Here is a 16024-nt window from a genome sequence, read left to right as displayed (position 1 = left end):
AGATGCCCAGGCGCTCATCCCGCCACACAGAGACGCTAGAAGCTTGACCTATGCGTTACGCCCGGGCAGGTAGAGCCCTGAACCGCCGCTCCAGGGAGCTCAAGAAGTAGCAGCCACCGCCCATGTCCGACCTCCTAGACAAATAGCCCCAAGGCTACGGGACACGGCTTCGACACGGGAGAGGGGTCGCGGCCAAGCAGGACCTCTCAGGGGCAGCAATAATCCCTCAGCCATCCCTGCACTTCTCTCGCCAGCAGTACAACTATAGGGTGGGGAAGAAGGTACCAGCCGAATTAACGGCTATGCGGCTTCTCATCGCGCTTTTCCTCGCGAGATTGGACGAGATTTCCGGTCTTGTGGTTGTAAACATGGCGGTGAGTCTCCGCGCCCGGTCGTTGAGGCCCCTTCGTATCCGAGGTAAGGGGCCTTGGGCAGGCCGCTATAGTAGGCTGTTGTCTTCTCCACCCTCCCCTAGGGGCTCTCCCCCTACACCGGTATTCAGCTTCCTTTTTCGTTCCCGTCTCTTCTCCTTATTCCTTCTTTGGCTCCTTCTTCTTCAGCCTAACGCGTTTTTCCTTCCCTATCCCCGCAGGTCGGAACGATAGTGGTGAGGAGAACGTCCTACTCGATCTCAGCCGAGGTATGGGCTGCTGGAGAGGGAGTCGTTGCCTGTCCCTTGCTGTGTATTTACTGGGGGGGGGGGGGGGGGAAGTAAATGCTAGGGGCGAGCGGTCTAGCGTCCTGGGTAGCGCAGAGTAGGGGATGGTGAGAAGACTGACTGTAGGGATCGCTGACTGTTGGTGCTTGGCCTGGTGTTCTGTAGTGAGCGGCTCTGCCCGTAGGTGGAAGCCTCTCCTCAGTCCCTGCCGCCTGCGGGGCAATATGGGCACCCCTCGGGGCCGTGCTGGGGCCATAGGGCTGTCCTCCCCTAGCCGCGGGTGAGGGGAGTCCCTATGTGTGGGCAAAGGCTCTTCAACCACTTCAAGGATTGTTTTCGAAGGGGGCTGTTGGTTGTCGATAAGTCTGTTTATAGTGTCCGGCCCACGATGGGGCTACCCGCTCCACGCCTGTCGGCGTTGCTGCTGGGGCTCCTTCTGGCTCCGTGGGTCGGGACCGTGCATCTTTAGGGAGCACCTCGGCAGTGGTAGCTAGTCCTGTCTCAGTCCCTTGTCGTGTATCCGTACCTGTCCTAGCAGACTGCCTGCGGTGCTTGCCATGAGCCACTTGCTGTGAGATCAGAAGGCACTCGTCTCCTATTTACTTGTTAAGTTGCTCCAGAATGCCCTCCACTGCCCTCGGATGTATGAGGCAGATAAGAGAAAGGAAACAACAATAATATTTGCTACAAGCTAACTAGTTTTCTCTCAGACAAATAGTAATTTGTTCCCTACCCAAATCTATAGGTGATCTTGTTTTGTTGAGAGCTAAGGTAAGGGTTGTACTCTCCCTAAGAGCTAAATAAAATGCAGAAAATAAACTGCCCCACTAGCAGTGATGATCTTCCCTGGGGCAGATGATCTTGACCTCATGAGAGAATAACTGTTCTGCTTCAGGAGATCCAGGACTGCTACTATCCTGAATACATCTGTTTCATGAGGAAGTAGACAGAGAAATAATAGGATCAATGAGATAAAAGTGGACTGTGAAATGTAAAGGAAGTACAAATATTAATGGCATCGATAAAGTTTTCAGCTTAATATAAGGCTGCATCAACAATTCCACCACTAATTCTTTTTATCACCAGTATGATTTTTTTTTTCCAATTTTTTTTTGTTAAGTAGCTTTACCATGGGCTGAAAGTTATGCCTGGGTATACATATCATATTTACAAATGTATTTTAGTTCCTAGGAAAAGGCGTGAGTTTTTTTTGAGTTTAAAGCAACGGGCTCCTCCCACCCTATCTACAAATGGACATGATTGCTTTAGGGAACACTGTCTTTAGAATTAAAACAAGTGGAACATTTGTCAACAAAATGTGGGACAAAGGACTTAACAGTTCAAGCATGTGACACAATTATTACTATAAGCAGTGTTATCCGTTTATGAAATTTACAGAATCAGGATTTTAATGAACAGTTTTAGTAATTTTTTTTTTATGTTGTGTAGCAACACTGATGTGAAAAAAAAATACACAAACCACCTTGCTCCAACCTCCTTTCAGGTAGTTGTAGACAGTGATAAGGTTACCCCTCAGCCTCCTCTTCTCTAGGCTAAACAATCTCAGCTCCCTCAGCTGCTCCTCATGAGACTTGTTCTCTAGTCCCTTCATCAGCTTTGTTGCCCTTCTCTGGACACGCTCCAGGACCTCAACATCCTTCTTGTATTGAGGGGCCCAGAACTGAACACAGTATTCAAGGTGCGGCCTCACCAGTGCTGAGTCACAAGGGCAGAATCACTTCCCTGGTCCTGCTGGGCATGCTGTTTCTGATACAAGTCAGAATGCTATTGGCTGCCTTGGCCACCTGGCCACACTGCTGGCACATGTTCTGACCAGCACCCCCAGGTCTTTTTCTGCTGGACCACTCTTCAACCACTCTCCCCCAAACCTGTAACATTGTCTGGGGTTGTTGTGGCCCAAGTGCAGGACCTGGCACTGGGCCTTCTTAAACCTCATACAATTGGTCTTGTCCCATTGATCCAGCCTGTTTAGATCCCTTTGTAGAGCCTTCCTGCCCTCAAGCAGATCAACACTCCTACCCAACTTGGTGTCATCAACTTCCTGAGGGTGTGCTTGATCTCATCCAGATGGTTGATAAAGTTATTAAACAAGACTGGCCCCATCATGGAGTCCTGGGGAGCACCACTTGTGACCCACCTCCAACTGGATTTAACTCCTTTCACCACAACTCACTGGGCTTGGCTATCCAGACATTTTTTTTACCCAGCAGAGGGTGCGCCTGTCTAAGCCATGAGCTGCCAACTTCTCTAGGAGAATGCTGTGGGAGACAGTGTCAAAGGCTTTACCAAAGTTCAGGTAAACAACATCCACAGCCTTTTCCTCATTCCCATGATAATAGGATTTGCTGTTGTGTTGGATTGGTGTTTGTGGTTTTTTTTTCTTCTGTGCTCCTCATCCCTGGCCGTGCCCCATCTCTTATTCTGATAAATAGTCTTTTGGGACAATGATTTCCTTAACTTTTTCCTAGAAAATCAGTTTGCTGAAGAGATGATCAACTCTGGAAAAATTGTTCCCAGCAGAAATATGGTTGGTCGTATTGTTGGTAGTTGACAAAAAAAAGCATGCAGGTACAGGTTAGACTGGTTGCTTTTGTCTACTTAAGGTCATATATCATGTCTTCTGTTGATTACAAAATTACAATTAATAATTGAGATTTAGAGTCCTTGGGTTCTGGCCTTGTGTGATGTTACCTGCTCAGAATAAAGTAGAAAAGGAAAGGAAGATGGACTTGCTTCCAATGCAACTCCCATTTGCAGTCATCTGGAAGGAATTGGCAATGAGATGAGACAGACTGGTTTTAATTGTACTACTGAAATCAAGCCCATAACTTCTTAAGGCCAGAAAGGACAATTGGCATTATTGGCCAGGTTATTGCATTCTCTAGGAATTCTTGCATTGAGTCTGGTCATGGTTGTGTATGTAACTATGCTTCAAGTATTATGTGATTTTAGCGTAATTCATCTTCAATTCTGTTTTATAGGGATTCCAAACTGGATTACAGAAGTTTATATACTTCTCAAAGCTCTGAGCACTGTAAAAGGCTTGTGTAATCCACACTTCACTTGCTGCTAAGTTTTTTGCTCAGCTCTGTAACTTGAATCTACTTACAGACTGATTTTGAAAATTTGTTACTCCTTCAGTATTACCTTATCCTGTTGGGTGACCAACACCTCTTTCTTTGTTGGAGTTTTAGCTGTTACCTTTGGGCTGTGAAGGCCTAAACAGTTTGGAACTTGCCTAGTTGAGAGCAGTGTATTACAGTGCCTTATCTGTAGTCAGGCTCCTTTTAAATGCCCTTCCTTCAAGGGGTCCCTGTTTTCTTGGATTCCTACAGCTCTGATTGTGCAATGGCTATTAGGAACTTCTCAGAACTTCTTCGTTTACTGAAACTTTGGAGAGATACAAGGGTGTGCCAACTGCTGATAGTCAAGTGCTGTTCATGTCTGTATGTCTTCATTTCTCCATTTTTGAGGGTAACAGGTACATTTTAGTCAGTCTTCGCTTTCAAATATTGTACTTGTTAATTATCTCCAACATTGTTACTTTTATTTATTATTAATAAATGTGTGTTATTAGATATTACTTTGATTTAGCAGCTTTTCTTGTATGGCTGATTCCTGTATTTTGTAAATGTTGAGTCTTCTAGCTATTACAAGACAAAGATGAATAAAGTAGCTGAGAAAACTGGCTTTTTTTCTCCCCAAGAGTGAGTTTTATAAAACTGGCTTAATGTTATCTGAAAAATACTTTTTTTTTTCCTCTCTTCTCCATAATTCCCTTCTATCATGTAGGTAAAAATAAATACAAAAGTTCCATTTAACTTCACATGAACTGAACTGTATTTCTTTTATTACTGTGCAGTGTTGTATTTGATTCTGTGTGCCCACATGGCAAATAGATTGCATGCAGGGTAAATGTCTTGGGATGCTATTTGCAGTTTACAGCCCACAAAAACATTGTGTGTTTTCAAGAGTTATTTGCAGGATAGTTAAAGAAGGCTGGATGAATCTTGTTTCCAAATTCAGCTTGAGATTTGGTGACCGTGCTGTTTCTGGCTTCCTTCATCAGTATGGAAGAAGCGGGGATGGATGCTGCACACCTGTGTGATACTGAGAGCTCCAGTAGTTGGAGGGGGAACCCTTTTGGACTGCTTGCAGAAAGGCAGTAGGGAAATGGTGCAGAGATGGTAACTGATGTATAATTTCTTGATGGCTCAAAAGCAGTTCTTCCACACTAATGACATGACTGTTATTGAAACCTTTAAGAAGTTCTTTGCCTACTCTTGCAATACATGTTATGGCTTGAAAATATGGAGGAGTTTGGCTCCACTGCACCTTAGAAACACTATTTAAAAAATACCCAAATAAACAAAATGTGTGGTCATCTTTAGCCCTTGCTTTGTGACGTGCTATCATTGTAATGGGTAGGTGTTTAAGGCACGGGTGGATGAGGTGCTGAGGGGCATGGTTTAGTGATTGATAGGAATGGTTAGACTCAATGATCTGGTGGGTCTTTTCCAACCTGATGATTCTATGATTCTATAATAGGATGCACAGAGCACTAGCTTTGTGGGGTTTTGCTTCTTTGTTTGTAAATCTGTAACAGAAGCTGTAATAGGCAGCATTTAGCAACATTGGTTTTTTGGTTCTTCTGAGATAGAGAGAGCAGCTTGAAAAACTGCTGGAGGGAGATTTTACTTGCCTGGTTCTACGTTAGATTAAGTCAGAATATTCCTCTTTTTACAGTAGTAACTACTTCTTGCATCAGTTGATGGTGGTGGCTGTCATGTTAAACAGGTGAGATTCTGACAGGTGGCTAAGGAGGCCCTCCCATCGAGTCATGAGATTAAAAATCTCAGACTTGGTCGACAGTTTATGAATAAAGGATTATGTGTGTGCTTATACGTGTTTTTGCCACAATTCAGAATCTGGTTACCTGTGAGGTTCTTCTTAGAGACTGGTACTCACTGGGTTAATAAGTGTGGTTCATGGCCCAAACAGGACTGCCAGCAGCCACTTGCAGTAAAGCCTGTCAGAGAGACAATTTCACAGTGCTGGAGGCAGCAAGTAGTTTAATTCACATGACAGATGAAAACAATTTCAGAATTGCCTTGATAAATTGACTGCAGATATAAAGCAAGTAACAGTAAAAATTCGAGTCAGTAGTTATTTTCCTGAGAAACATCTGACAGTCAGAGGCGTTATTCTTGCCAAGACATTTCTGATTGGCCAAGTCTGTGAAAGATAACAAAAAATCTTTCTATAAATACATTAGCAATAAAAGGAGGACTAGGGAGAGTATTCAGTCCTTATTGGATGCAAAGGGAACAACTGTGACAAAGGATGAGGGCAAGGCTGAGGTACTTAATGCCTTCTTTGCCTCGATCTTTAATAGTAAGGAAAGTTGTTCCCTGTGTGTACATACTCAGGAGTTAGAGGAGCAGAACAAAGCTCCCATGATCCAAGAGGAGGTGGTTAGAGACTTGCTTGCCCAGCTAGGCACCCACAAGTCTATGGGGCCGGATGGGATACACCCAAGAGTATTGAGGGAGAAGGCAGGTGTGCTTGCCAAACCCCTTTCCATCATCTTCCAGCAGTCCTGGCTGACTGGGGAAGTCCCACTTGACTGGAGGCTGGCTGATGTTGTGCCCATCTACAAGAAGGGTCGCAGGGAGGATCCAGGACACTCCGGACCTGTCAGTCTGACCTCAGTGCCAGGGAAGGTCATGGAGCAGGTGATCTTGAGTGCTATCATGAAGCACATGCAAGAGAACCGGGTGATCAGGCCCAGTCAACAGGGGTTCACAAAAGGCAGGTCTTGCCAAACAAACCTGATCACCTTCTATGACAAAGTGACCCACCTGCTGGATGAGGGAAAGGCTGTGGATGTGGTCTTCTTGGACTTCAGTAAAGCCTTTTTCCACAGTTTCTCATAGCGTTCTGCTTAGGAAACTGTCAGCCTCTGGCCTGGACAGGCAAATGCTCTCCTGGGTGGAAAACTGGTTGCATGGCCAGTCCCAGAGAGTTGTGGTAAATGGACTTAATTCCAGCTGGAGGCCAGTGACAAGTGGTGTCCCCCAGGGCTCAGTGCTGGGTCCAGCCCTGTTCAATGTCTTTATCAGTTCCCTGGATGAGGGGACCAAATGCACCCTAAGTAAGTTTGTGGGTGACACTAAGCTGAGAGGTTGTGTTGATCTGCTGGAGGTTAGGGAGGCTCTATAAAGGGATCTAAACAGGCTGGACCACTGGGCTGAGACCAATGGCATGAGGTTTAACAAGGCCAAAGGCCGGGTCCTGCACTTGGAGCACAACAACCCTGTGCAGTGCTACAGACTAGGGGAAGAGTGGCTGGAAAGCTGCCTGCGGTTGTTGATTGATATCTGTCTGAACATGGCCCAGCAGTGTGCCAAGAAGGCCAATGGCATCTTGGCTTGTATCAGAAATGACGTGACCAGCAGGTCTAGGGAGGTTATTCTGCCCCTGTACTTGGCACTGGTGAGACCGCTCCTTGAATCCTGTGTTCAGTTCTGGGCCCCTCACCACAAGAAGGATGTTGAGGCTCTGGAGCGAGTCCAGAGAAGAGCAACAAAGCTGGTGAAGGGGCTGGAGAACAGGCCTTACGAGGAGCGGCTGAGAGAGCTGGGGTTGTTTAGCCTGGAGAAGAGGAGGCTGAGGGGAGACCTCATTGCTCTCTACAACTCCCTGAAAGGAGGTTGTGGAGAGGAGGGTGCTGGCCTCTTCTCCCAAGTGACAGGGGACAGGACAAGGGGCAATGTCCTCAAGCTGTGCCAGGGGAGGTTCAGACTAGATATCAGAAAGAAAGGAAGGGGCACTGGCAGAGGCTGCCCAGGGAGGTGGTTGAGTCACCATCCCTGGTGGTATTTAAAAGATGAGTAGATGAGGTGCTCATGGACATGGTTTAGTGGCAGATAGGAATGGTTGGACTCGGTGATCCAAGAGGTCTTTTCCAACCTGGTGATTCTGTGATTCTTGGTGGATGAAGATAGGTCCAAGCCCATCAACCTGTCCATTACATAAGGTGGTCATTTTTTCTTCCCCGAAGAAAAGGATTTTCGGTTATCAGTTTTGTACCTTTTGAAAACCTTTGGTGCCTCTTGGCAAGGCAGGGACTGAGTAAATTATTATGTGTTGATTGGCCCTTGACAAGGCTGCTTATGTTGTCAGAAGCGGGGACTCGTTAGTTCCACAGGTCTTTGAGTGGGGACCTCAGTCCGTGCTCTTTGAAGCAACATCAGGCTGTGAGGCCTCTGACTCACCCCAGGTGCCACTTAGTTGATATGAGTGTGAGACCACTACCCACTTGATCTGTTTTAGCAGATGCATTGTCCGTTGCTGGCTGCTCCCTTTGCTGGCCATATATTTTCATAGTTTGCTAAAATTTAATATACATATCCTGTATACTATGGGGCATGAACATCACTAAAGTTAAACAGATGTATTACGAAGGGGAAATAGTCTTTTTGTCTAACTGCTTAAAAAGGGAACAACATAATTTGTTATAGCTCGTTCAACCATATCACATATTTTTCTACTAATAAATGAAATTGAGATGTTAAAAATGCTCAGTATACACTAAATAGGTAAAACCTCTAAGTTTAAAATGTGTGTGGGTTTTGTGACGTATAAATATATAACTTATGGTGAAGTTATATTATACTGTACTTTTAAGGAAGATCAGTTATTATACAAGAGGTTATAGAGGTTTTGCTGACATTTGCCTTCCAAATACTGCAGCAGCTTCTTTTCTTGACTGTCTTTTTGTAGTCTGCATCAGCCTAAGGATCTCTACAAGAAAAGAGTTTAGTCTTACTAATTTAAAAAGTTGAATAGGTATTGAAGATAGATATCTGGTGCAGTATGAATGCATTTTCTAGAAGTGTATGTAATCTTCTCTGTGTTATTGGATAGTGCTCTCTGATAAAGTAAATGTTTGGAAAAAATCTGAAGAATGAAGCAGTTCTCTCTGCAACAGTTAGGGTTTTCTTTACCTTATAATAATAAAATAATATAAAAAAAAATGAATCGGGAAGAAAATGGTAAACTGACAAAGCATTTTGAAGATTAGCAGGATGCAACCAAGTAATATATGGAGTGGTCTGGTGGTATCTAGGAAGCAAAATGATAGTGAATCTGTGAGTATATTCAGAGAAATATTATGAAGAAACCAGAGGGCTTTTCTTTTTTGACTTTTTCTTTTACTTTTGACAGATGATCACTGTGAATGCTTCATTGTTTCCCAGTTCTATTACGAATTCTTTGATAGCAGTCGGAAATGATGGTCTTCAAGAAAGAGACAGAATGGTTCGAGCGTGTATAGCTATTATCTGTGAACTAGGTAAGATAGCTGAAAGCTAATTAAGAAAAATGACCTATGGTAATCAAGGCCACCCCAGAGTTGGCGGTGAAGGAGGTTGCACCTGCAGGGAGGGACAGACAGGACAGGTGACCCAAAGCTGACCAACGAAGTATTCCATGCCACACATGTCATACTCAGTATAAAACTGAGGGATCAGGAGGGTCACCCAGGGGTCAGCCCTCTTCTTCGATGGCCGGTGTTCAGGGAGGACCTTGTTTGTCTGTCTGCCCTTGATCCCGATCCGCGGATTCCATTCCCGAGTCCAGCTCCCACCTGCCGCTGAGTCCAGGCTGGGACTTTCCCCGCCCCTGCCCTGCAGGTCAGTGGTGACTTACTGGTCATCCAGGGAGTTTGAATTGGGTTTGTATACTTGTATATATTTTAGTATTCTCTTATTATTAATATTATTGTTTTCCTTTTTATCCTTATTGTTTCATTAAAGCTGTTTTAGTTTCCAACCTGCAAATCTATCTCTTTTTTTTCCTTTCCCTTTCCCCATGGGGGGTAATTGTGTTTACAGCTGCCCAGTTTAGCTGCTGACCTGGGACAGAGATTCTCCTCTGTGGGTTCATATTAAATAGATTGTACTCAAATGATTAAGGGTATTTGCTTAGTAACTAATGAATTAGATAATAAATGTTCTTAATGTCCATTTCGTATATTTTAATCATTAGTTAAATATAAAACAAAATCACACAGTACACAAAGGAAAAATCTTAATAAAAGGCAACTTTAAAACACTATAATTTACTTACCTAGGGTTAAGGTATCTGTTGGATCTGGGCATGACTGGGTCTTTCAAGACCTGCATTCTTGTCTGTGTTTAAAGTGTTTGTGGGTGGGTTCATGTTTTTTCCTGCTGTGGTTCAGACTGGCCAATCTCTAAATTCTGTCACCTTGATATTAATGATTTAGTCTTTGCCATAAATGTTCTTCAGGGTTCAATTGGGTTGTTTGGGGTTTTTTTGCTTGTTTGTTTGCTTGTTTTTCTTCTCTACCCCCACCTCTGTTGAGATGCATTTCAGGAAATTTCAGGAAATTTTTGTGTGTGTGAGCTTATCCAGTGTAGATCATGTGTAAAGAAAAACGTTGCGCATCATAATTACGGTAAATGCAGTAAATAAGGAAGCTATGTCAATGATAGCCTTCCCAGAAAGAAATACATCAGATATTTGTTCAGTCTCATGATTTTCATGCATACTTTACCAATTACCTGGCAATCTCAGATATTTTTTTCCCTAATAACATTGAAGAGATACTCAATATCAGGTAGAGAGGTTTTTGTTCTGTTAAAAGTGGGAAGAAGTGAAATAGTCAGTTATAGTGAAAAATGGCTGTTTACAAACTGGTGGTTCTATCCATACAAGTCCAAGCACTGCAGAAAAGAAGGATATTCAAGAGGGTTACAGGATGACTTGAGAACTTACGTTGAAAAAAAGGCTGACTAGTTTTGGGGAATGTGCTCAAAAATCAGATATGCTTTTTATCTTTCATACTAATTGAGACTCCTGCCTGAGACTTTGAAAAGAGCGATAAATGACACGAATCATCCACCTTAGAACCAACTAGCCTCTTACAACACAGAAGCACGGGACTGGAGGCTTTGATAACTACACAATAGATGTTTTCCTCCCTCCTTCCAGTTGCGGAGGGTGACACTGGAAGGATCAGACAGGCCCAGACTATTAATATGTGGCTGGTGTCACCATAATAACTTTGGGTTTTTTGACATCGGGATGGCCTACACAGCACCAGGTTTACAACTATCAGATGGGAGCCACTTTCTCAAAGGGGGAGGAGGGTCTTTGCTCAGGCGCTTGCGGGGCTCGTTGACAGGGCTTTAAAGTAGATGTGAGGAGGAAGTCACAATGGTGACTGACTGACCAGTAATTTTATTGATAAATTAATCAAAAATCTGAATTTATTGCTGATGTCAATCATTAAAGGCTTTACTGTGTGCCTCAGCAGTGTTCAGGAAGAAAACGATATATGTACTAAAAAGATAAATTTGTTGTATTGAAGTTGTGAAATGTTTTCTTTCCTATCACTGACTGGAAGTGAAGTGTTTTTCTTTATTTAGCACTTCAGAATCCGGAGGTGGTGGCTCTTCGGGGTGGTTTAAGTACCATCTTGAAAAATGTGATTGATTGTCAGCTAAGCCGAATGAATGAAGCTTTGATAACTACAGTTTTGCACCTCATTAATCATCCAAAGACCCGACAGTATGTGCGAGCAGATGTAGAGTTAGAGGTGGGTTCAGTTTTACTTGTTTAGTAACGGAAATTAAACATCTTTTCTACCCTTTTTAAAAACGGGCACAACGTTGCCCTTCTTCCAGTCACCGGGGACTTCTGATTGCCATGACTTTTCAAATATCATGGAGAGTGGCTTGGCAACCACATCGGCCAATTCCCTCAGGACTCTGGGATGCATCTCATTAGGTCCCATAGGCTTATAAAAGTTCAGGTTCCTCAGGTGTTCCATGAACTTGATCCCCCCTTACAGTGGGAGGGCCTTTACCCCCTCGGTTTCCATCTTGTTGTCCCATGACCCAGGAGGGGTGAAGAGAGTAGTTGTCAGTGAAGAGTGAGGCAAAGAAGTTAAGTACCTCAGCCTTCTCCTCGTCTGTTGATATGAGATCATCATTTCCAGCCATCAGTGGGGGTAGGTTCTCTTTAACCTTCCTTTTCTGGATGACATACTTGTAGAAGCCCTTCTTGTTGGTCTTCACTTCCCTTGCCAAGTTCAGTTCCAGCTGGGCTTTGGCCTTCCTGGCTTCCTCCCTACACAACCGGGCAGCGTCCCTATACAGGTCCCAGGTTACCCATCCCTGCTTGCACTGCCTGTGCAGTTCCCTATTGCTATTCAGTGTGACTAGCAGGTCTCGACTCAGCCACGCTGGTCTCTTCCCTTCCCTGCCAGATTTCCTACATCTGGGGACTGAGCACTCTTGCGCTTCATGGAAAACATCCTTAATTATTTGCCAGCTCTGCTCTGCTCCCTTGTCCCTGAGGACCGTGTCCCGGGGGGTCCTATTTAAGACCTGGAAGTCTGTTTTCCTGAAATTTAGGGTCCTGACTCTACTACACCTGTTCCATATCCCTCTGGACCTTGAACTCCACCAGTGCATGACCACCTCTCTAGGAAGCCTGTTCCAGGGTTTGAACACCCTCTTGGTAGAGAAATATTAAATATTGTATTACTAATGAAAATGTTTAATTTTCACTTGAGATTTCACCCACTGTATTAGTGCAAAATGTTTAAATGCAACACTTTAGGCTAAGAGTTTAATGATTTGTAAAGCAGGAATAACATGGCTGATAGGAGTGGGACTGAGGAAAGGGCAAGACCTGTTAACTCTTCTTGTGTGAAAGTAATGCATGTCTTTCTTTTGTTTAGCAAATTTTAGCTCCTTACACAGATTTTCACTACAGGCATAATCCAGACACAGCAGAAGGACAGCTCAAGTAACTGTTAGTGCTGCTACTAATGCTACCAGTTGTGTTCATGGTGCTGGAAGTAAACTATTTTTCTTTCCAAAGTCACAAAATAATAGCAATTAGCTAATATTAAAGTAGTTGAACTTGAATATGTTTGCAGGTTAGAATGCAACATCTGAAAATATTGTTAAGCATTTCAGATCTTAAAAGGAAAATTAATTTTACCCTTCTTCCCTTACCCCCCCCATTATATTGTTTTTATGTAAAACAATCATCACAGTCATCATTTTTTACTTCAGGTATGGGTTTATTTTTATCTAAGTTTATCCATCCACGTTAGGAGTTCGCATTTGAGCTAGTTTTATGTTTGATGGTTGTATGGTCAGGCTCAGAAATGGAAACAAGAGGTTCCTACTTGCTATCAAGGGTAAAAAAAAATAAATTCTGTGACACCAGTCAAGTGTTGGAATGGGCTGTCCAAGAAAGGTCTTACAGCCTTCATCCTTGAGAGTTTCTAAGCTGGATAAAGACCTGTGTATAACCTGGTCTGGTCTTAGAGCTGGCAACTTCTTTGTGCAGGACTTTGGACTAGAGGCCTCCTCCTGAGATTGCTTCCAGCTGGAATTATTCAGTTGTTGTGTGTTTTTTTATTGTTGTTGGTGGTGGTGTTGTTGGCAATAGAAGTTTAGGTCTGTGTAACTGAATCAGTCCAAGTGGCCCCTGCTGTAGTCTTACTGTCAGTGGAGCCTTCAGAGTGAATCATCCAACCAAATATAGGTGTTTACTTTTGATGTGATCCTTCTACCATGGAGCCTCTGCTGACAAAGGAAAAGTAACAATACTTAAAAAATTCTAATCTTTGTCTGTGTGTACACATTGCATAAAATAGATACACACACACATATATATATGTAACAGACTTTTCTTACTCTGTATTTTGTCCCCCATCTAAAATTTCCGTTAACCGCTTTTTACTTACTGTGTTAGTAATACTGTTTGTTTTACAGTAATTAACTGTGTATTGTGGCATTTGTTATTTTAATGACAGAGAGGACAGAGAAGCACGATTCCTAGCTAGTAAAATGGGAATAGTGGCAGCATTTCGATCATGGGCAGGTAAGATTTTTTTGTTGCTGTTGGTTGAAGCTGGATGACTGGAAGGGGAATTTTACTTTCTAGTGTACAAGAGTGAATTTACTCACAGAATCTATCTCTTTTGATCTGTCTGTTTTCTGTCAGTGTGCTCCTACAGTGGTACTAAGATGTGTTTTGATATTGTTCAATTGTAGGACACAGACATAGTTTTCTTTGACGAACTCACTGACAAGACCACATTTTATAGAATATCATATAAGTTGTATCTTGATGGTGGTACTTGACATTTGATGGGTGAGAGCATGTTGAATATAGCATCACATCATAAGAATTTGCCTTTGAGATTGTTCTGCCACTGTAAATAAGAAATTTATTTGTCTATGCAAAGAGATATCAACAGAATAGATTCATTAGCACCTGCTTTTACCAAGTTATATAGTTGAAAATAAATTGCAGTTTGGACATAGTTTGAGATTTTTCATGTAGAAAACAATTGTAAATTGAAAAAGTAGGTTTTGACATTTTTCTAAATCCTTTCTCTACAATATTGCAATATCTAATATGAAGTTATTACCTAGGAGACTGCTCATTCTTCTAGTCAAGACAATCTCTTGCAAATAAAGTAAATCAGTTGATAAGGTCATTTACCAGAATTTTGGGTAGGAGTTTTACAGGCTGTACTTAGGAAAGTTTCAGACTGCACAGAAAGGCTTTTGCTTTGTAAGACTATTTGCTTTATTTTTTCATGTTCTGAAAATGATCATTAAGTATAATTTAACATCCAGGTGTCCTTCAAAAGTTTCTCAGATGTGTTCTCACTTGCTTGGGAAGGAAGCTTGGAAAGTTTGTGACAACTTTGAAACTTCTGAGAAGCAATTTCTAATAGGAGTATTGCTGCATCTTCCTTAACTCAGACACATGGGACTAATAGTATAAGCCTGAACATTTCATGTGACTGAAGAAACAATTGTCTTGGAACATATTACTACCATGGTACTTAAACTGTTATATGTTCTTCCTTTTTGCTTTTTATATTACTTGTTATATTCAAGACTAATATCTTTAGTACAAAAATGTCCTTACACTGTCAGCCTTCCCAAAGGACATGTAGCAAAACCACACTTGAGGGTGGTTTTGGGTTTTTTTTGTTATGGCTTTTTGGATATTTTCTTGTTTGATATGTTTTTTTCCTGTCTGTACTGTCTGCTTTGTTCTCTTATTCTGCTCTTCTTATTCTCCAGACTGGATTATTCTTTAGAGCTAATTACTGTGTCCTTTATCCTCATGTGTGATAATGTCCATAGAATTGAAATTGAGGAATGCAGCAGTGACCGCATGCACCCAAATCTATTCCTGCATTGCAATTGGGATGTGGCCATTTATTAGGTTTGCATGGCAAGGTTTTAGTAGTGGGGCAGCTACAGGGGTGACTTCTGTGAGAAGCTGACAGAAGCTTTCCCTATGTCCGATAGAGTCAATGCCAGCTGGCTCCAGGGTAGACTTGCTGCTGGCCAAGGCTGAGCCAATCAGTGACAGTGGTAGCGCCTCTGTGATGACATAGTTATGAAGGGGGGAAAAAAACCTGCGCAAGAACAGCTGGGAAAGAGGAGTTGAGAATATGTGACAGAAACAACTCTGTAGACACAAGGTCAAGGAAGAAGGAGGTACTCCAGGTGCAGCCCATGGTGAAGACCATGATGATGCAGGTTGCCCCCCCTGCAGCCTGTGGAGGTCCACAGTAGAGCAGATATCCAACTGCAGCCTGTGGAGGGCACCACACCAGAGCAGGTGGATGCACCTGCAGGAGGCTGTGACCCCATGGGAAGCTCATGCTGGAGCAGGCTCCTGGAAGGACCCATGGAGAGAAGAGCCCATGCGGGAGCAGGTTTGCTGGCAGGGCTTGTGACCCTGTGGTGTTCCCACACCGGAGCAGTCTGTTCCTGAAGGTCTGCACCCTGTGGAAAGGACCCACACTGGAGCAGTTCATGAAGAACTGCAGCCCTTGGGAAGGACCCACATTGGAGAACTTCATGAAGGACTGTGTCCTGAGAGGGACCCCATGCTGGAGCAGGGGAAGAGTGTGAGGAAGAAGGAGCAGCAGAGACAGTGTGTGGACTGACTACAACCCCATTCCCCGTCCCCCTGAGCTGCTTGGGGGGAGGAGGTAGAGAAATGGGGAGTGAAGTCGAGTGCAGGAAGAAGGGAGGGGTGGGGGGAAGGTGTTTTAAGATTTGGTTTTATTTCTTGTTGCCCTACTCTGATTTGGTTGGTAATAAGTTAATTTCCCTGAGCTGAGTCTGTTTTGTCCATGACAGTAAAATTGCTGAGTGATCTCTCCCTGTTCTTATCTTGACCCCCTCTTCATTATATTTTCTCTCCCCTGTCCAACTGAGGAGGGGGAGTGACAGAGTGGCTTGGTGGGCACCTGGCATC

General features: G+C 43.4%; 1 protein-coding gene across 1 annotated transcript in view; it reads left to right on the top strand.

The window, feature by feature from the left end:
- The first annotated feature begins 302 nt into the window (after positions 1-302).
- LOC138732926 (rapamycin-insensitive companion of mTOR-like) overlaps positions 303-16024 on the top strand; it is a 77883-nt gene continuing 62161 nt past the window's right edge. The window contains exons 1-2 of the mRNA XM_069879707.1: positions 303-417; positions 593-640. Coding sequence (XP_069735808.1) covers positions 303-417; positions 593-640 — 163 coding nt within the window. The remainder of the gene's footprint in view (positions 418-592; positions 641-16024) is intronic.

This window comes from Phaenicophaeus curvirostris, chromosome W, assembly GCF_032191515.1.
Source record: "Phaenicophaeus curvirostris isolate KB17595 chromosome W, BPBGC_Pcur_1.0, whole genome shotgun sequence".
NCBI classification, from domain to species: domain Eukaryota; kingdom Metazoa; phylum Chordata; class Aves; order Cuculiformes; family Cuculidae; genus Phaenicophaeus; species Phaenicophaeus curvirostris.
Note: the sequence above shows the minus strand (reverse complement) of the source record. Positions and strands in the feature narration are given on the sequence as shown.